At 37.8% G+C, this 22,940-nt stretch overlaps 2 protein-coding genes across 4 annotated transcripts in view; both read right to left on the bottom strand.

Moving 5' to 3' along the window:
* TPH1 (tryptophan hydroxylase 1) overlaps nt 1-6,337 on the bottom strand; it is a 28,852-nt gene extending 22,515 nt beyond the window's left edge. Inside the window, exons 1-2 of the mRNA XM_009460029.5 lie at nt 6,191-6,337; nt 601-743 (exon numbers count right to left, since the gene is read on the bottom strand). Of these exons, the coding sequence (XP_009458304.1) occupies nt 601-717 (117 nt within the window). The 5' untranslated portion in view covers nt 718-743; nt 6,191-6,337. The remainder of the gene's footprint in view (nt 1-600; nt 744-6,190) is intronic.
* Nucleotides 6,338-15,588: 9,251 nt separating this feature from the next.
* The window catches only part of SAAL1 (serum amyloid A like 1), a 50,358-nt gene continuing 43,006 nt past the window's right edge, over nt 15,589-22,940 (bottom strand). For 2 of the 3 annotated variants that reach the window (XR_010147501.1, XR_010147499.1), the window contains exons 14-15: nt 16,565-16,668; nt 15,589-15,696 (exon numbers count right to left, since the gene is read on the bottom strand). The gene's annotated coding sequence lies outside the window, so the exon portion shown is untranslated. Of the gene's footprint in view, nt 15,701-16,564; nt 16,669-22,940 lie in introns of all 3 variants that reach the window. The other variant, XR_010147500.1, reaches the window with a different exon arrangement.

The following is a 22,940-nucleotide window of genomic DNA, read 5'->3' on the forward strand; positions in this document are numbered from 1 at the left end:
AGTATATAATTAATAATATATGATTAAATATCGATAAAATTTTAATATTTTATTAAAATAAAATTAAAATTTGCTTCTCTAAAATCTATAAAGTGAATCTTTTCTCCCCCATTTCTCAAAGTAGCTATTTGTATCTCCTCTTCTGTAAATTGTTTGTATCCCTTGTTAGAATTCAGCACTATTTTAGAAATGTAAGTTCTTAACAAATGTTTGTACTCCATCTCTGAAGAGTTTACAATAATTTATATATATAATATATACAAATTATATATTTATATATAATATATACAAATTATATATTTATATATTTTATCTATATATAAATAGAGAGAGAGAGAGAGAAAATCTCACTCTGATACCTAGGCTAGAGTGCAGTGGTGTGATCATAGCTCACTCACTGTAACCCTGGACTCCTGGACTCAAGCAATCCTCCCACCCCAGCCTCCCAGGTAGCTGGAACTACAGGTGTCCACCACCACACCCAGCTAAATTTGTTTTTTTTTAAGAGATAGGGTCTTGCTATGTTGCCCTATATTTTAAATATAGTTTTAGAGATTCATTTCTAGAAGAATTCTGTGCAAAAATACAGAAAATGCTTACCTGAAAGATTTTCAGGGCTTTTATAAGTCCTCCAACTTCATTCTTTAAGGAAAAAATGAGACTTGCTCTTCCCCTTTCTAAGGAATGGTCTTTGTTCTCCTTATTGTCTTCAATCATGATGAATTTGGAGTAATTCTCTAAAACTAAAGTATGAAAACAAAGACTACGGGCTAAAAAAGAAGTTGCACAATGCAGACAATATTTGATAACTAAGGGCTCATTTACTTCTAGGAGCTTCAGTTTCTTAACCTTTTATAAAACCTGGATATGCAGATAAGCTTTGCAAGAATCTAGTGAGACCAAAATAAGATACAACTTTGCCTGACACCTGCCTAGAATAGAATACATGTTAGTAGTTCCCTTTTGTTTTTTTTCTAAACCAATCCCTCTTTTAGGGCATGACTGAAGCCTGCTGGCTTCTTGCAGTCCTCCCAACTATTGTAGCTCAAACTAGTCAGGAAGGCCTACCTCCTCCCCACCTTGCCCACAATCTTAGCACTTCATTATACCAGGTCTCAAATGGTTTCCCCAAATGTTCTATTCGAACATATCTCACCTTCTAACAAGGCAGCAAGCTCCTCCAGAGTGGGGACAAGGCTTTCTATTTATTTTGTAAACTAAAGGCCTGGCCAGCTCTAGATACATATGCACTAGATGGATAACTGCTAGCCAGGAGAATTCTAGTTCTGCTTCTCAGAAGATGAACCAGAGATCTACTTTGGTATCTTCTTAACCACCTATTTACACTTCAAAACAGTGTAAGGAAATATGTGGAATGTGAAGTCAGACATATCTAATCATTGGCCTCATGTTTATCAGTGTATGACCTCGGGCATGCTACTTAACCTTTCTAATATAAAACTAAGTTACCAAACAGCTACCAGAACTCATAACATCCAAAATTCTCACTCGTTTTAAAACATCATAACATGGTGTGCTATTCTGAGATTTTCCTCACGGAAGAAACTAGGATATTTCAGGTACCAAGAAGAGTTAGAGATACATAATTCAAAATTTAACTAACATTTATGAATTCATTGGGTTCAAGTTTCCAAAACTACCAAGATTTTTAAATTATGCCAAATTAGTCTCTAGAACTAAAAACAATTTCTATTTCAAATGCTATAAAACTAAATGGCCAGTTAAACTGAATAATTATGTGGATTTTTCTTTGATTCAAATAATTACTAATGGTAAAACGAATAAAATTTCAACCCAAGCGCATTCACATGTGTGAAGCACCACAGTCAAAGTTAGGGCAGTAAAAATTTAAAAACAAGACAACTTGCCTCCAAATAATTCACACACTTGTTCATGGGGAAAGAGAAAATGGAAGACAGACTTCTCAATAAGTACAAATAAGCAGAAGAGAAGGGACACTGAGATCCCAGCCATGACACCCAAGGAGTACACTCAACCACCCCTCACCTTCCCACCACCCCACCCCTTTGATCAATATCCCATGTGCTTCTAAAGATGACTGAATATAGCTTCTAGCCCATCCATGAGTCTCTGCTGAGAAAGGATTTATGGATGAGAAGCAGGAGATCTTAGGAGATTTTCCACTTCAAAGGAAGTGACCATTTCTTATGGTAAACTTAAGTATACACAGAAAATTCCAAATTGGTGGCTCTGGGGCTAAAAATTCAGGGATGGCCTCAGATAAGCATTCTCAAAATGTTTTTAGGGATGTGAAAACTTTCAGAAACGTTTCTTACCCATTCAATTACCACTCAAAGCTTGACTTTTCTTATCAAACACAGAGTATGGGCGACGTCCTATAGCGTGAAAATGTAAACAATAAAAGAGATGCAAAATAATATAACAAATTGCTAGTAATAAATCTTTCTGCAAATCCATCTAGGCAAGTTATAATCTTTATATGTATCAATCTCTTTGCAAACTTGGAGGGAGGATAATTAACACCACTCTCATGATTATAAGGAGGATTAAACATATATAAACTTATTGTTATGAGAATTAAATAGTTATAATTTACATAAAACTCTTAGAACAGTTGCTAACCTACACTAAGTACTCAATAAGTATTATCTCAAGTAATGGGGAATATGTCCCAAATTTTCCAGTTTTCAAAAAAAGAGAAAATGTTCAAGTAATGAAATAGACATTCTAAATACCTCTGGTTAAGAATTTTTCTTGCCCTAGGAATTAGGCATTTTACAAGATGGTTAACATATTTCTTACAATAGCAAGCATGTGGAAAAGTTGCTTTATGATATAAAATGTCATTATTGTTTTGTATCAAGGTGATTTCAGTTTCATTAATTTATTATAAAACCCCTAAAGTGTATTAAATTCCAAATCTCAAGAAAATAATTCAGCAGTTTTTTTGCAAACAAATAGACAAAGACCCCAAAGTAAAATGTACTGAGTTATCCTATAGTTACTGAGTCCTCATGTTTCCTGATACCATCACCATGACATGCAGAAGAGGATTCTGCAAATATAAGCTATTTCCTCGCCAACCACTAGCTTCATCATGTAAATCAGCTTTAAGAACTGGGAGCAAGGATCAGAAAACAGTAAAGAAAAGTTACCACTGATTTTTTCCAGTCAGTGGTAACACTAACAGAATTCTAGATCTCCTGATAATTTGTCTTTCAACAATCTCTTGGAGCTTGGAATAAAACTCTTCATATAAAACTATATGAGGCCAGCTGCTGCGGCTCATGCCTGTAATCCCAGCACATTGGAAAGCCAAAGTGGGTGGATCACTTGAGGTCAGGAGTTGAAGACCAGCCTGGCCAACACGGTGAAACCCCGTCTCTACTAAAAATACAAAAATTAGCCTGGCATGATGACACATGCGTGTAATCCCAGCTACTCGGGAGGCTGAGGCATGAAAATCGTTTGAACTCAGGAGGCGGAGGTTGCAGGGAGCAAGATCGTGTCACTGAACTCTGGCAGGGCAGTAGAGTGAGACTCCGTCTCAAAAAACAAAAACAAAAACAAACAAACAACAACAACAACAAAAACTATTATGAAGAGCCTGGGTAACATAGTGAGATGCTGTATGAACAACAACAACAAAAAAAATTGTTTAAGTTAGCCGGGCATAGTGGCTTTCACCTGCAGTCCCAGCTACTAGGGAGGCTGAGGCAGGAGGCTTGCTTGAGCTCAGGAGTTCTAGGCTGCAGTGATCCATGATCGCGCCACTGCAGTCCAGCCTGGGTGACAGAGTGAAACCCTGTCTCTTAAAAAAAAAAAATGAGAATTTCCTTCAATTTTCAAAACTGGTCCCTAAGCTTTCTTGGAAGTTGCTATTGTGAGAAGGTGCTAATAGTCATGGCTCCATCCCTTTAGGGTTCATAATTATTTTCTTTACCTGATTCTGGAATGGATCAAGTTTTGTGCCAACATCTCCTTAGTTGGTGTGGGGAGAGGAGGGTGAAGGATACATTAATTGAAATTTATGATATGCAAGGCATTTATATTATTTTGATTTATTTAAAGACATACATTATTATATTAAGATGTAAGTGGCTCACACCTGTAATTCCCAGCACTTTAGGAGGCCGAGGTGGGCGAATCATGAGGTCAAGAGAGCGAGACCATCCTGGCCAACATGGTGAAACCCCGTCTCTACTAAAAATACAAAAATTGGCTGGGTGTGGTGGCGGGCGCCTGTAGTCCCAGCTACTCGGGAGGCTGAGGCAGGAGAATGGCTTGAACCTGGGAGGCGGAGGTTGCAGTGAGCCAGGATCACGCCACTGCACTCCAGCCCAGGTGACAGAGCAAGACTGCGTCTCAAAAAAAAAAAAGAGATGTGGAAACACTCCTCCTTGTTTAAGTCATGGTAAAAATGAAGGTTCTCAAAAGGAAATTTTGCTAAGAAACTAGAAAACTAGAAGAAAATTCTCACCCTCTTTTTTGTTCCCCCCCACCCCAAAATAATCTTACAGGACATAGATCTTTGATCGTTACTAAAACTTGGCCATAACTTTGCTTGGTTGACAGAGCTTATGAGGCATCAGTTATTTTTTCCTCCATTCAGTTAACCCCAAACCGCTTTCAGAACCTCAATATTTTGCCTTGTTACTTTTTCCTTTCCCCTTTCAACCTACCTACCTCCTCCTACTCTTTCAGGAAAACAAAACAAAACAAAACAAAACAAACACACAATACTAACCTGGTAAGATAAAATAGGTCACACTTGTTTGAATCAGTGTCTCATCAATACATAAGCATTTTATTTTTAAAGCAACTCTCTGATCAGCTAATACCCACTGGTACCCTTTTCTCATGAAAGGTAGAGTCATTTTCCTACTGCGTCTCCTGGCCTAAGGATGCACTGTGTAGGACATACCACTGGAAATAAGGAAAAAATACTCAGAAGATCAACAGACCCGACCCTTGGGAGAGGTCAAGGCGTATACAATGACCAACTCTTTTCTTCCCTTAGTTTAATCAGTAAAACAAGTGTAATTTATATTGACCTGATCTAGGAAGCACAAAGCACTACTGAATTAGTCTTTTGAAAGCATGGATATTGTTTGAAGACAGAACTAAAAACTGCAAGGAGGATTCTTTCAGAGGGAGGGAATCCTCTACGGAGTCTTGATTTTCTTTTCTAAATAAGGAGTGGGAATGAGGATGAAAGTGTAGATGAAATACAAAAGAAAACACTATCCATGAAAAACAGTATTCTAGGAAATAAAGGCACTGGCAGAGAAAATGGAAATAGAAGACACATCCCTATCTGGAGATAATCTAATAATACATGTACAAATGGACCTCAGTGATAACATATGTAAACCACAGATTATAACTTTACAGAAACATTGATATTAGAATTCCACCCCCCCCCCCTTTTTTTTTTTTAACTAACAGGCACAAACTTTTCCTGGGTTAGCAAGTTCAACTCTATTCTTTTTCCTGCTAAGTCAAGTAGAGTGGGACATCAATGAGAAGTTCATTTTAAACCTCTGAAAATCAAACGCCAAAGGCAAGGTTGAGTTCACATGGACTCTTAACTGACTCTAAACCGCAAGGACCTAGTCCTCTTTGTCAATTGCGACCTTGCAAAAAGCTCTCAGTCGTCTGTTGGGATGGTGGTGATGATGGTAAGTGCGATGCTGAGAAGCTTTGCATCTGAGACTCCCTCTTCTTCGGGAGGCTGTTTAAGGGAAGCTTCCCTTCATGGGAGGAGAAGAAAAAAAGAGACATTGCCCTTTGATGGAGAGGAAGGGAAGGAAGAAAAATCTTACTGTTTCTGCCAACATAGAGGAGTCACACAGACTTGGGTTGGACTCTGGACCCCAGTTTCCTCATCTGGGGACTCAAGAAATATCTACCAGAGTTTGTTGTGAAGGTGAAATCTCATGATGGCTAAAGAGTCTGTTCCTGGCACACAGGAGGCACTCAGAAAGTGTCTTTTCTCCCCAAACAGCGTGGGAGGAAAGAAGAGTAAGCGTTTATAGGGGTACAACTCCGACCTCCCAAATCTGACTCCGCAAGACCACCAATTTACCTCCCGGGAGGGTGACTCTGCCCAGCCCCGCGCCTGCCAAGCGCCGCCAAAGCCTCGACGGCGGTCCCCGGTGCCCGCGGGAAGGGCCGCCTCACTCACCTCGGGCGCCAGTAGGTGCAGGCTGGGTCGGCCGGCGGCCCCGCGCCTGCCTGTCTCTTATAGAAGCGGGCGTCGGAGCAGCTGGGCAGCGGCCAATGAGAAGGGAGGGCCGGCGGGTGTGGGGCGTGGGCAGTCGCGTCCGCCTGCTCCCAGAGACTTGCACGCCTCAATCTCTGCGTGTATCTGACTGGTATTTTAATTAAGTCAATGTTAGGCCGTCCTTAACCACACAAGTCTGACTAACACTGAACAATCCAGAGTTGGACATTCTCTCCAAACCAAGATAATGCCTATTATCGACACAATGACCTGCTATAGGACTGCAGTGCTTCTCGCCTGTTGGAGACCAAAGCAAGAATCCCCCCACCTCCCACACCTCTCTGTGCTTCTGGGCTATTTAATAGCCCAGTCCTGACTTATTATTCTCTTGGTGCTTTCCCCCATTCCTTGAGGCAGAGCAACAGTTGAACTTTTTAGAAGAGAAGTGTTCAGGGCCCTTCTAATTAAAAAAAATTTTAAGCTGCAAGCAGAGAAGCATTCTATATTAGCAAAAAATCATATTACGTGCTATTGTGAACAACAGGACATAGAGGCAAAAAATTTGGAATAGGTATTTACTGGTGGAGTAGTCAGTCGATTAGCTCCTATCCCAAAGGACTGTACACATAACAAAGTATATTATAGGACATTCTTTTCTCCAATGTTTGAAAAGTAAGATTTATTGATGTATAATTAACACACAGTAATATTCACCCTGTGAGGTGTACAATTCTGAGTTTTGACAAACATGTATAGTTGTGTAACCACCAAACGATCAAAATATAGAACATTTCTATCACTGCGAGAAATTTCCCTTGTCTAAAGTCTCTCACCTCACATCCAGCCCCTGGCAGCCACTGATCTGATTTCTGTCTCCACAGTTTTGCCTTCTCTGGAATGTCACAGAAATGAAATCATGAAATATGTACAGATTTTTGGCTCCTGGCACTTAACATAATGCTTTTGAGTTTCATGCAGGTATTAGTGATTTGTTCCTTTTCTTTCCTGTTTTCTTTTTTGCTGAGTATGGATGTACTTTAAAGCTCAGGACCTTTACAGCTTTTCTATGCATTTTTCTTTTATCTGTATAATGCTTCTATGAGGTACATATTATTTGTATTTTACAGACACGGAAATTGAAGCACAGGGGTGGCTCTAAGACGTTATTCTGGCACAGGCTAGTAAGTACCATCAATAATCAAGCAAAAGTGTCTGAGTTTAAATCCAGTGCTCTTACTTCAATGCCATGAAAAATACTGGTCAGGGAGAGACCTTTCAGAACCAAGCTGAGGTCAAAGATGTCTTTCCTAAACTGAAAGCCTTTCCTTGTAGATCTGGAACACGACAAGGATGCCCAATTTCACCACTATTATTCAACATAGTATTGGAAGTTCTAGCTAGAGCAATCAGACAAGAGAAGAAATAAAGGGCATCCAAACTGGAAAGGAAGAAGTCAAATTATCCTTGTTTGCAGATGATATGATCCTATATTTGGAAAAACCTAAAGACTCCACCAAAAAACTATTTGAACTGATTAAATAATTCACTAATGTTGCAGGATACAAAATCAACATACAAAAATCAATAGCGTTTCTGTATGCCAATGGTGAACAGTAAAAAGAAATTAATCCCATTTACAATAGCCACAAATAAAATAAGTACCTAGGAATTAACCAAAGGAGTGAAAGATCTCTACAATGAAAACTATAAAATACTCATGAAAGAAATTAAAGAGGACACCAAAAGAACAGAAGGCTATTCCAAGTTCATGGATCGGAAGAATCCTTATTGTTCAAATGTCCATGCTACCCAAAGCAATCTACAGATTCAAGGTAATCCCTATCAAAATACCAAAGACTTTCCTTACAGAAATAGAAAAAACAACCCTAAAATTTATATGGAATCACAAAAGACCCAGAATAGCCAAAGCTATCCTGAGCAAAAAGCACAAAACTGGAGGAATCACATTACCTGACTTCAAATTATACTGCAGAGCTACAGTAACCAAAACAGCATGGTTCTGGCATAAAAACAGACACATAGACCAATGGAACAGAATAGAGAACCCAGAAACGGATCCACACACCTACAGTGAACTCATTATTGACAAAGTTGCCAAGAACATACAATGGGGAAAGGACAGTCTCTCCAATAAATGCTGCTGGGAAAACTGGATATCCATCAGAAGAATGAAACTAGACCCCTATCTCTCACCATATATAAAAATCAAATCAAAATAGATTAAAGACTCAAATCTAAGACCTCATACTATGAAACTACTGCAAGAAAACATTGGGGAAACACTCCAGGACATCAGTCTACTCAAAAATGTCTTGAGTGATACCCCACAAGCACAGGCAACCAAAGGAAAAATGATTGCATGGGATCACATCAAGTTAAAAAACTTCTGTACAGCAAAGGAAACAATTGACAAAGGGAAGAGACAACCCACAGAATGGGAGAAAATATTTGCAAAGTACCCATCTGACAAGGGATTAATAACCAGAATATATAAGGAGTTCAAACAACTCTATAGGAAAAAATTTAATAATCCAATTAAAAATGGTCAAAAGATTTGAATAGACATTTCTCCAAAGAAGACATACAAATGGCAAATAGACATATGAAAAGGTGCTCAACATCCTTGGTCATCAGATAAATGCAAATCAAAACTACAATAACATGTCATCTCACCCTGGTCAGGCAATAACAAATACTAGAGAGGATGTGGAGAAAAGGGAACCCTTGTACACTGTTGGTGGGAATGTATAATAAATTAGTACGACCACTATGAAGAACAGTTTGGAGGTGCCTCAAAAAACTGAAAATAGAGCTACCATATGATCCAGCACTCCCACTGCTGGGTATATACCCAAAGGAAGGAAATCAGTGTATTGAAGAGATATCTGCACTCTCATGTTTGTTGCAGCACTGTTCACAATAGTCAAGATTTGAAAACAACCTGTGTTCATCAACAGACGAATGGTTAAAGAAAATGTGGTACTTACACACAATGGAGTACCATTCAGCCATAAAAAAGAATGAGATTCTGTCATTTGCAACAACATGGATGGAAATGGAGATCATTATGTTAAGTGAAATAAGCCAGGCACAGAGACAAACATCGCATGTTCTCACTTATTTGTAGGATCTAAAAATCAGAACAACTAAACTCATGGAGACAGAGAATAGAAGGATGGTTACCAGAGGCTGGGAAGGGTAGTGGGAGGTACAGGGAATGGGGGGTTGTGGGGGATGGTTAATGGGGACCAAAAAACAGAAAAAATGGAAAAGGCTTAGTATTTGATAGAACAACAGGAGGACTATAGTCAATAATAATTTAATTACACATTTAAAAATAACTAAAAGAATATAATAGGATTGTTTGTAACACAAAGAATAAATGCTTGAGGGAATGGATACCCAATTTTCAATGATGTGTTTATTACACATTGCATGCCTCTACCAAAATGTCTCATGTATCCCATAAGTACATACACCTACTACATGCCCACAAAAATTATAAATAAAAATAAATTTAAAAATAGAAAAAAGATGTCTTTCCTAAAGTTGGGACTACAGGAGGGCTTAAACCACCCCTGATGAAGAAGAGAGATGGCGCCAACTCATTTAATGAGCACATCCACAAGGAGGTCAAGAGAATAGGTTGGATGCTGGCCCTGAGGTGGAAAGGCCTTAGTAGTTGACACTTACAAATCAAGATGTCAGCAGGGCTGGGTACCTGCTGCAGGCTCCAGGGGAGAATCTGTCCCCTCGCTTTTTCCAGCTTCTAGAGGTCACTGCATTCTTTGGTTCATGACCCCTTTGTCCATCTTCAAAGCAAGCAATGTGGCATCTTGTAATCTAAGTCTTTGTCTCCTTTCAGTGACAAAGACCCTGTGCTTCCATTCTGCCTACCCAGATAATCTGGGATGATCCCCCATCTCAAAACCATTCATCACATTTGCAAAATCTCTTCTCATGTTAGATAACATACTCATGGTTTCTAGACATTAGGACATGGACAATTTGGGGATGCCATTATTTTGCCTACCACAGAGAGGCACTGAAACTAGACACTTTGGGCAGTATTTAGATGGGAAATGGTCTTTCTCCTTATGTGTGTCCTATCATTTTGATCTGTGGAACCTATGGTGAAGGAGTTCTCTGACCTGGAGATGGGGCTTTTGAGAAACTGAAAGTGCTCACTGCACTGATGGTAAAGGACACCTCGCTGCACTCCCCAGATCTCCAGCAGAACATATTTGAGAGGGGACACATTCCAACCTCTCAGTTTCTCATTTGGTGGAACCTTTGGATTGATCCTCTTCGATCTTCATTTAGGATTTCCTCTTTCTCTTCCCTCCAGGTATTCAGGGTTCCTCTGGCTGGGTGAGGATTTGGGCCCTCTTCTCTTTCCAGTCTATACCCTCTTCCTTGTCAATTGCACCTCCTTTCCTGTACCCTTGTTATGCGAACAACTCCAAAATGTGTGTTTCAAACTCAGATCTCCCTTCTGAACTCTAGACCTTTATATCCAATAATTTACCTTGTATACATGATACATTGGCATCTTCACATGTTCTAAAGTAAACTTAGGAAAAGAATAGGTGTTGGTGAGAACTGGGAGAAATTGGATCCTATCTTGCTGGTGGGAAGATAAAATGGCTCAGCCACTGTGGGAAAAATTTTGTTGGTTCCTCAAAAAGTTAAACACAGAATTAACATATGACCTGGCACTTCCACTCCTAGGTATGCACACAAAAGACTGAAAAGAGGAACTCGAACAAATCCTTGTATGAGAATGTTCACAGCAGCACTATCCACAGCAGCCAAAAGATGGAAATAATTCAAATGTCCATCAATGGATAAGTGAGGTAAACAATCTGTGGTATACACATACAATTGAATAGTATTATTCCTTATAAAAAGAATGAAACACTGATACATGCTGCAACATGGATGGAAAACATTACACAACGTGAAAGAAGCCAGAAATAAAGGTTGCATGTCCTATGATTCCATTTATATGAAATATGCAGAATAGGTAAATCTATAGAAACAGAATACAATGCAGTGGTTGCCCAAGGCAGGGTGTGAGGGAGTGGGAGAGTGAGGAGTGACTGCTTCATGGGTAAAAGGGGCTTTACTTTGGAATGACAGAAGTGTTTTGGAACTAGATAGAGGTAGTGGTTGTGCAACATTACGAATATACTGAATGCCACTAAGATGTTCACTTTAAAATGACTAATTTTAGGTTATGTGAATTTCATCTCAATAAATAAAAGTAAATTTGATCTCCCTGCCTTCGAAGTCCTTCTTCCTTCCTGCATATGCTTCTCTCTCATCTCCTTCATCCCATCAATTAGCACATTTGGTCTTTTCTACCTCCAATATATACTTGCATCCATCCACATCTCTCCATCTCTTCTGCCACTGAAATTCTGCAATTATCTCCTCACTGGTTTTTTTCTTTTCCCTTTTAATCAACCTCCTCCTACCCATTCTCATTTTTAAAATATGCCCAAAACTGTTGTGTAGAGACTAGACAATAATTTTTGCCCTGTTTAAAAAATGCAACACAAAATCATGTCGCTACTCTAATTAAAACTACGCACTGGCCTATTATTCACGGGATGATATTTAAAACCCTTCCCATGTTCTCTGTAAAGGCCCCACATCTAGCCCCTAAGCACCTCTCTGGCCTCTTATCCAATCGCTCTCCCATCCCTCACTGCATTTCATTGGAGTGCTCTGTGTTCCAGTCCTCTAATCCACACCCCTTCCCACCTTAGTTAGGGCCTTCCTAGGTGCTTAAAGCTGAAGGTCCTCACTCCCACACCCTGACCCCTCCCTCTTTACCTGGTTAACCCCTTTCTCATCCTTTAGGTTTTCACTTAGGGTCAATTCCTTCCCTGAAGTAAATAGTCTCTCAGTGTAAGTTCTTCATTTTCTTTTTACACTCTGCTCTTTTACTTCAGAGAACGTGTAACAACTGTTATTATACGGTCATGTCATGTGTTCACTTGTATCCCCCATAGGCAAAAAAAGTGACTGTTTTCTTCTTTTACCTTTTTTTTTCTTTTTGAATCTTCATTGGCTAGCCCAGTGCCCAGCACATAGGCACATAATAGTTTCTCAATAAATATTAGTTGCATTCGGGACAAATTAATGATAGCACCTATGTTCAGATAGGTGTGTGTGCATGCATCCATTCTAGCCTTTCTGTAGAACTGAATCCCAGGTGTGGAGTACTGCCATATTGCCTTCCAAAAAGATTATACCAACTTACATTCCTATTCAAAAGAAAATAAAACAACATCCTCATCCTTCTCAACAGAGGAGGTTCTTAATTGCCTTAATGTTTGATAATCTCAATAGCACAAATAAATATCTAATTTTTCAATTAGCATTTTTCTAATTATTAGCAAAGCCAAGCATCTTTTCAGACATTTGTTCACATGTGAACTTATTTCACTGCTCATTTTCAATGAGGTTATTTTTTCTTATTGATAAGTAGGAGCTCCCTAAATATTATTGATATTAATGGTCTGCAATATGCAGTGCTGTCATCCAAGCCTTTCATTTGTCTTTCATATAATTTCAGATGTCTTGTATCTCAAAACTTTTTAAATTTGTTTTTATAAAGTCAAATCAAACTTTTAGGCTGGAGTTCAAGGGAGTCCCAAAATCACATCCTTCTCTTTCTTCCAAGTTCTAAGCCAGACAGATGGAGATTAGTTGTGAGGCAAGGAGTAAGGGTGGAAGCAGGGAGATGGGTTGAAAGGCTATTGAAGGGGTCCAGCTGAGATACAGTCATGGGTGTGGTGTAGAGTGGAGATGAGGAGTCACTTCTCAGCCTTTTGGCTAAGATCAAGTGTAGAGTGGAGATGAGGAGAATGGAGAACTAACAGAGCACATGCTTGGCAGATGGAGTCACTAGGATCAGCTGATGGCAGGATAGAGGGGTGGTAAGGGAAAAGGGGTCAAGAATGACTCCTAGGCTTTTTTGGCAATTGGGTAGGTTGCAGTTCCACTTACAAAGATGAGGACTGGGAAGAAGAAGAGCAGGCTTTTCAAGGAGGAGAAAATCAAGTTTGTTTTGGACTTGTTAGATTTGAGATGCCTCCTAGCTATCCAAATGAAGATGTCATGTAGGTATTAAATGGAAGTCTAAAATTCAGAAACAGGCCACAGATATAAATGTAGAGGCCACTGGCATAATGATCATATATAAAGATAGTACATAGGCCGGGTGGGGTGGCTCATGCCCGTAATCCCAGCACTTTGGGAGGCTGAGGTGGGAGGATTGGTTGAGCCCAGAAGTTCGAGACCAGACTAGGCAACAAAGTGAGACCCTGTCTCTACAAAAAATTTTAAAAAGTTAGGAGGGGCATGGTAGTCCCAGGTGCTCTGGAGGCTGAGGTGGGAAGATCACTTGAGCCCAGGAGTTTGAGGCTGCAGTTAGCCATGATTATGCCACTACACCCCAACCTGGGTGACAGAGCTAGTCCCTGTCTCAAAAAATATATATTATATATTTTATATATATAAAATATATAATATATATTTATATACATAAAATATATAATATATATTTATATACATAAAATATATAATATATATTTATATACATAAAATATATAATATATATTTATATACATATATAAAATATATTATATATAATATATATATTTAAAATATAATATATAATATATATTTAAAATGTATATCTATTATATTTTAAATATATTTAATTATATAGTAATATATAAATATATAACATATACTTACATATTATATATTTAATATATAAATATATAACATGTACGTACATATTATATTTTAATATATAAATATATAATATGTACGTACATATTATATATTTAATATATATTTAATATATAAATATATAATATGTACGTACATATTATATATTTATATATTTATATATATTTAATATATATTTATATATTTATATTTTATATATATATATATTTTTTATGGTTCTGCTCCCTTTTCTGAACCTCTGAACCTTGATGTGCTCCGGGGTCCAGTACTGGCCTCTTTCTTGTCTCTCTGTATATTCTCTCGCTAGGAAATTTCATATATATATATATGAAATTTTTATATATATATATATAGGACTGGATGAAATTTCATATATATATACATATATATATATATACTGGAGGAAATTTCATATATACATATATATATATATATATATATATAGGACTGGATGAAATTTCCTAGGGAGAGAATATACAGAGAGACAAGAAAGAGGCCAGTACTGGACCCCGGAGCACATCAAGGTTCAGAGGTTCAGAAGAGGGAGCAGAAGGCAGAAAAGGAGATGTGAAGGAGTGGACACCAAGGAGGGAGAAAACTAAGGTGACTGTAATGTTACAGAAGCCAAGAGGAGAAAGTGTTTTAAGAAGGAAGGATTCGTCAGTTACCTTGAATGCTACTTCAAGTTGAGGACAGAGGTGTAACCAATAGATTCAGCATTGGAGAGAGCACTGGGATCCCTGATGAGCACTTTAAGTGGTGTAGGGCAGAGGGAATCCAGTGTACAGGGGCAGAGACGAGATTAGGTCACAGAGCTCCTTTGGGAGTTTCATCGTAAAGGGGAGCAGAAAAATGAAGAGAAATGCGAGGTAAAGGGAGGGGTTTTTGGTTTGTTTTTGTTTTTTTAAGATAAGCAATCTAGAGAGAGAATGTTCTAGTAGGGCAGAAGAAATAATTAAGGAAAGTAAGAGAGTGATTGTAGGAGCAAAGTTCATCTTGCTGAACTCATTGGTTCTATTAGGCCTGTCAGGTAAGTCTCTTGACTTCCCATGTATATAATCATATCATCTGAAAATGCACTTGAAAAAAAATAATGGCACTTTTCAGCCGGGCGCAGTGGCTCATCCCTGTAATACCAGCACTTCTGGAGGCTGAGGCGGGTGGATCATGAGGTCAAGAGATTGAGATCATCCTGGACAACAGGGTGAAACCCCATCTCTACTAAAAATACAAAAATTAGCCAGTCGTGGTGGTGGGCACCAGCTACCTGGGAGGCTAAGGCAGGAGAATCTCTTGAATGCGGGAGATGGATGCTGCAATGACTGAGATCGCGCCATTGCAGTCCAGCCTGGGCAACACAGCAAGACTCCGTCTCAAAAAAAAAAATCATGTCAGAGACCAAGTGCAATGAATCATACCTGTAATCCCAACACTCTGGGAAGCCAAGGTGGGAGGAGTCTTTGAGGTCAGGAGTTGGAGACCAGGCTGAGCAACATAGCAAGACTTCATCTCTACTAAAAATTAAAAAAAAAAAAAGGCTGGACATGGTAGTGCATGCCTGTACTCACAGCTCCTTGGGAGGCTGAGGCAGGAGGATTTCTTGGGTCCAGGAGGCTGAGGCTGCAGTGAGCCATGATCGTGCCATTGCTCTTCAGCCTGGGTGACAGAGCAAGACCCTGCCTCAAAAAAGAAAAGAAGAACATCTGCTATAAGTATCATGTTAATAAAATTTTCTTCTATTTAGACTATAAAGGACTTTTTCTCAGAAATAAATGTTAAATTTTATCAAATGAGTTGTGAACATTTACTGAAATGATCACATAATTATTTCTTTAGTCTATTATGTAGTGAATTACATTAAATATTTCCTAATGTGAAGCCATACTTGCCATTCCTGGAATAGACTCATCTTGGTCATGATGTTTTTTAATGTATATTTTTATCCATCTTTTAATATAGTTAATTTTATTTGTTTGTATTTTGTCTGGAATTTTTGCATCAACACTAATAGATGAGATTGGTCTGCAGTTTTGCTTTGTGTGTGTGTGACTGTTTTTACCAGTTTTGTTAACAATTTTGTTATCTCTATAGAATTCATCCATTTCCCACTATTTTCTGTTGCTTTGAAGTACAGATGGAAGTAGTTCTTTTACTACGTTTTCAACGTGAATATTAGTTTTTAAAGGTTTTCTGCCTCTTCTTGGTTTTAGTATTTAATATTTTCCTAGAAAATTATCCACTATTTTAAAATTTTCTTTTGGTTATGTTTAGTTTTCCCTAAAAAAATTGTTTTCTTTATTACGCAAGAGTCTGAGAATGTGCCAGTATGATTTCTACTTCCGGGGACTTAAGAAAATGTTCTTTGTGACTTATCACATCATCTAATTTTATGGATGTTCCATTTAATTTGAAAATAATGTAACATTTCCATTTTGGGGTATGTAACAGTCAGGATAGAGCAAACACACCTGCAATGACAAATTATCCCTTTATTGTGTTAACACAATAAAGGCTTACTTCACTTTCACTCTAAGTTCAACATACATTGGGGGACTCTCCAGGGCAGCTCCTCTCCATGTGGTTCTCTGTGTGGTTACTCAGAGATTCAGGTAATTTCCATCTTGTGGCTCTGCCATCTTAATCCATGGCTGTCACCAAGAAAGAAGAGAGTTTTGAGATGAAATACCAGCTTTTAAATGCTTTGTCATTTAACTCATTGGCTATCACTGAACACTTCACCCTTCCCTACTACAAGAGGGTTGTTAAACATAGTCTTCCCATTAGCTCAAGAGGAAGATAAAAACCAAATATGGAGAGCCCAAATAGTCTTTACCATAGAGTACAAAGGTCAATATATGTGTGCACTTAATGTATAGGAATTAAGAGCATGAACTGTGGAGCCAAATGCAGTCCTGCCATTCACTTGGCTGTGTGACTTCAAGCAAGTTATTTAATTTTTCCATGCCTTGATTTCTCAATCTGTAAAATTTCTGTCTCATAGGATTATTATGAGGATTAAATGAGTTCATATTTATAAAGTATTCAAAACACTGCTTGGCACACAGTAAGTGCTAGATTTGATTTTTAAAAACAAATATATAAAATCTTTTGCTGTGCAGAAGCTCTTTAGTTTAATTAGATCCCATTTGTCAATTTTGGCTTTTGTTGCCATTGCTTTTGGTGTTTTAGACATGAAGTCCTTGCCCATGCCTATGTCCTGAATGGTAATGCCTAGGTTTTCTTCTAGGGTTTTTATGGTGTTAGGTCTAACGTTTAAGTCTTTAATCCACCTTGAATTAATTTTTGTATAAGGTGTAAGGAAGGGATCCAGTTTCAGCTTTCTACATATGGCTAGCCAGTTTTCCCAGCACCATTTATTAAATAGGGAATCCTTTCCCCATTGCTTGTTTTTCTCAGGTTTGTCAAAGATCAGATAGTTGTAGATATGCGGCGTTATTTCTGAGGGCTCTGTTCTGTTCCATTGATCTATATCTCTGTTTTGGTACCAGTACCATGCTCTTTTGGTTACTGGGTTTGTAGTAGGTTACAAGGCTTTGTAGTATAGTTTGAAGTCAGGTAGTGTGATGCCGCCAGCTTTGTTCTTTTGGCTTAGGATTGACTTGGCAATGCGGGCTCTTTTTTGGTTCCATATGAACTTTAAAGTAGTTTTTTCCAATTCTGTGAAGAAAGTCATTGGTAGCTTGATGGGGATGGCATTGAATCTATAAATTACCTTGGGCAGTGTGGCCATTTTCATGATATTGATTCTTCCTACCCATGAGCATGGAATGTTCTTCCATTTGTTTGTATCCTCTTTTATTTCATTGAGCAGTGGTTTGTAGTTCTCCTTGAAGAGGTCCTTCACGTCCCTTGTAAGTTGGATTCCTAGGTATTTTATTCTCTTTGAAGCAATTGTGAATGGGAGTTCACTCATGATTTGGCTCTCTGTTTGTCTGTTATTGGTGTATAAGAATGCTTGTGATTTTTGTACATTGATTTTGTATCCTGAGACTTTGCTGAAGTTGCTTATCAGCTTAAGGAGATTTTGGGCTAAGGCAATGGGGTTTTCTAGACATACAATCATGTCATCTGCAAACAGGGACAATTTGACTTCCTCTTTTCCTAATTGAATACCCTTTATTTCCTTCTCCTGCCTAATTGCCCTGGCCAGAACTTCCAACACTATGTTGAATAGGAGTTGTGAGAGAGAGCATCCTTGTCTCGTGCCAGTTTTCAAAGGGAATGCTTCCAGTTTTTGCCCATTCAGTATGATATTGGCTGTGGGTTTGTCATAGATAGCTCTTAGTATTTTGAGATACGTCCCATCAATACCTAATTTATTGAGAGTTTTTAGCATGAAGGTTGTTGAATTTTGTCAAAGGCCTTTTCTGCATCTATTGAGATAATCATGTGGTTTTTGTCTTTTGTTCTGTTTATATGCTGGATTACATTTATTGATTTGTGTATATTGAACCAGCCTTGCATCCCAGGGATGAAGCCCACTTGATCATGGTGGGTAGACTTTTTGATGTGCTGCTGGATTCGGTTTGCCAGTATTTTATTGAGGATTTTTGCATCAGTGTTCATCAAGAAACTACCATCAGAGTGAACAGGCAACCTACAAAACGGGAGAAAATTTTTGCAACCTACTCATCCGACAAAGGGCTAATATCCAGAATCTACAATGAACTCAAACAAATTTACAAGAAAAAAACAAACAACCCCATCGAAAAGTGGGCAAAGGACATGAACAGACACTTCTCAAAAGAAGACATTCATGCAGCCAAAAAACACATGAAAAAATGCTCACCATCACTGGCCATCAGAGAAATGCAAATCAAAACCACAGTGAGATACCATCTCACACCAGTTAGAATGGCAATCATTAAAAAGTCAGGAAACAACAGGTGCTGGAGAGGATGTGGAGAAATAGGAACACCTTTACACTGTTGGTGGGAGTGTAAACTAGTTCAACCCTTGTGGAAGTCAGTGTGGCGATTCCTCAGGGATCTAGAACTAGAAATACCATTTGACCCAGCCATCCCATTACTGGGTATATACCCAAAGGATTATAAAACATGCTGCTATAAAGACACATGCACACGTATGTTTATTGCAGCACTATTCACAATAACAAAGACTTGGAACCAAGCCAAATTTCCAACAATGATAGACTGGATTAAGAAAATGTGGCACATATGCACCATGGAATACTATGCAGCCATAAAAAATGATGAGTTCATGTCCTTTGCAGGGACATGGATGAAGCTGGAAACCATCATTCTCAGCAAACTATAGCTAAGACAAAAAACCAAACACCGCATATTCTCACTCATAGGTGGGAATTGAACAATGAGAACACACGGACACAGGAAGGGGAACATCACACTCTGGGGACTGTTGTGGGGTGGGGGAGAGGGGAGGGATAGCATTGGGAGATATACCTAATGCTAAATGATGAGTTAATGGGTGCAGCACACCAGCATGGCACATGTATACATATGTAACTAACCTGCACATTGTGCACATGTACCCTAAAACTTAAGGTATAATAATAAAAAAAACAAATATATAAAATCAACATTGTAAAATGTCGTTATTCATATCCTCTATGTCCTTACTATTATTTTTCTTTTACTTACTTTCCCATTTCTGAGAGATGAGTTTAACTTTCCTACAATTTTTAAAAGAATTACTCTTGGTATGTCTAACAAAATTTGCTTAACATATTTAGTTGCTCTATTGTTTATTGTAAAGTTTATGATGGTTACATCTCATTAATTGTATCATTTATAGTTATAAAATATCCCATGTCCCTTTAATGTTTTTCCCGATTCTGTTCTTTGTTTTGCAATTCCTGCTTTCTATTTTGTTATTACTTAATTTTTATTTATCCCTGCCTTTATTGTGTGTTGTTTTAAGTTTGTCACTTGTAAAAATGTAAAACTGATTTTGTCTCCAAACAGAATACTTACTTTTTAATAATGTAGTCTAGCCCATTCATATCATTGGTGTTTTGAGTCTTAAAATGTATTTTGATTTCCTTCTTTTTCTTTCTCAATCTGACCTTTGCTGGCTTGATCAAATTTTCTCTGATCCTTTTTTTAAAATCTAGTGGTTTAGAAATTCTACATCTTTTGCCTATTTCAATAGTGATTATCCTTGAATCATTAACAAGCATATTTAAATGTATATATTCCTATCAACACCAAGATTACTCAGTATCTACAACCTCTTTCCTTAACAAGACAAGGCATTTGGAATGCTCTTATTTCTCTTTTCCCTTGCCTCCTCCACCCTAAACCTTCCAATATCTCATTTTTGTTCATTCAACAAATATTTACTGAGCCTCAAGTATGTGTTAAAAACATCTGGAATTTTATTTACAAATTGTTGGTATATTAACATTTAACAATTGCATCAAATGTTACATTAACATCATCAGTGATTATTTAATCTTTATTAACAATTTTCCTGATTTGTTCATTGTTTGTAGAGGCATTACTGGGTTTTTTTTTTTAATTTTTAATTTTTAATTTTTGTGGGTATATAGTAGGTGTATGTATTTATGGAGTACATGAGATATTTTGATAAGACATGCAATGTGTAATAATCACATAGTGGAAAATAGCATATCCATCCCCTCAAGCATTTATCCTTTGTGTTACAAACAATCCAATTATACTCTTATAGGTTTTGTTTGTTTTTTGAGACACAGTCTTGCTCTGTTGCCCAGGCTGGAGTACAATGGTGCGATCTCGGCTCACTGAAACCTCCACCTCCTGGGTTCAAGCAATTCTCCTGCCTCAGTCTCCCAAGTAGCTGGGATTACAGGTGCCTGCCACCATGCCCAGCTAATTTTTTTGTATTTTTAGTAGAGACGGGGTTTCACAATGTTGGCCAGGCTAGTTTCGAACTCCTGACCTCAAGTGATCAACCTGCCTCAACTTCCCAAAGTGGTAGGATTACAGGCATGAGCCACTGCACCTGGCCTCTTATAGTTATTTTTAGATGTACAATTAAATTATTTTTAACCGCAGTCACTGTGCCCAGCGTCTTATAGTTATTTTTAGATGTACAATTAAATTATTTTCGACCATAGTCACTGCACCCGGCCTCTTATAGTTATTTTTAGATGTACAATTAAATTATTATTGACCACAGTCACCGGACATTACTGTTTTTAATGTTCTGCATCTATTCCCTTTTCTTCTGTTGAAAAAACTCTGGTTTTCTTCTGGGGACTCACTCCTCTCTCAGTCTCAGTCCATTTGCTTTGGTTGGACCTACTTCTACTCCTCCTGCCCTCTCTCCGAGTTCTGGGGCAGTTGCAGGACTCTGGACTGGCTGAGGAGAGGATTAATTGGTTCAGTAATGAGCACATGATGTAATTTGGACCAATAAGAATCAGGCCCAAGACTTCTGTTTGCAATTTAGAAGATAGTTTCTCTCTCTTGTCTTTAACTCTGGGGGATAAAAGCCTGAAGTTCATGGAAGTCATCTAGTGAAGAAGGCTTATTGAAGGTGATGCCAAGGTGGTATCTAGTGATAGATGAAGAGAAACCAGGACCTAAGGCACTGCTTAGGTATCTGGAACCATCCTACCTGAAGCTTGACTCCTCTTTTGTTAAGCCATAGGTTTTTGACCCATAAGTTACTGTTTTTTATTTTCTATCCCATGAATATATTTTTTATTTTCTTAAAGTCCTTGAATAATTTTTTTCCAGAAAGACTGCAGGGGTATACTTCAAAATACTCATATGTCCAAGTGTTTCAATTCTAGAGTCTTACTGTCTTTGCCATTTCATAGCTCGCCTTGGGAAGGTAAGTAAAACTGGTACAGCATTTTATTTGATGGCAGTTCAATGTTCGTGTATTATACATGTAGAAAATGAAGCATTTTTAGGTAAAAATGGGGGAGGACTTTATAATCAGACAAATATGAATTCAAATTTCAACACTTCCACTTACTGCCTGTGTGAACATCAACAAATTTTTTAACTTCTCTGAACCTTTCTTCATCCAGAAAAGATAGAGATGATATTATCTCCCTCGTGAGAATTGTGTTAATAAGATAATATATGTATGTAAATTCCCTAGATCAGGTCCTAGCACACAATAAGTACTCGGTAACTGCAAATTTCCTTCCTCTTCCCTTTCTTTATGGTGCTTCAATAAATTTCAACAAAGAATAATATTGCAGAGAGGAACATTTATTTTAATACATGTTTTAACCCCCAATCCTTATACAAATATCTTACCAGGGTTTGGAAAGTAACATGAGCATTCCTGATCTGTGCAGTTACTTTTTGAAAGTTATAATCCCAAGATGTTATACTTCTAAGATAGCAAAAGTCATATTGAATTGTTGGTGTTGAGTCATTTAAAAAGTAAATCAAATGTGGGTACGTGGTGTATGGAAAGCGTAGAGAAGAACTTTCCTTTTTTGTGTGCAGTGAAATCAAAGCAAAGTGTAGCCTTGCTACACTTTGCACACCTCAGGAAAAATCATTCTCTGAAAAATTATTCTTAGGCTGATCTATAGAGATTTTAATACCATGCTAATATACAACTGAGAGTTTAAAATGCTTGCTAATTGTCTTGTGACTGGAGATTTAGGTAAAAAGAATAGTTTTGGACATCACAATGTGATTTAAGTGTATGGTTAAGAAAGATTAGGGCAATTTTTCTTCAGGGAAAAATTAGGCCCAGGGTAAAAGTTGTGCTTACTATTCTTCAGCTATATATTGTGTGCATGCAGCAAACTAAAGGTTTTTCTGATATCAATCTCTAAAATTTATATAGTGCTTTACATTTTACAAAGTACTTTTATTTATATTGTTTACTTTGGTCATTAAAGTAACTGAGACTCAGATGGTTCGGTGACTTATCTAAAGTTACACGGCTTGTAAATGGCATA

Source organism: Pan troglodytes, chromosome 9, assembly GCF_028858775.2.
Source record: "Pan troglodytes isolate AG18354 chromosome 9, NHGRI_mPanTro3-v2.0_pri, whole genome shotgun sequence".
NCBI classification, from domain to species: Eukaryota; Metazoa; Chordata; class Mammalia; order Primates; family Hominidae; genus Pan; species Pan troglodytes.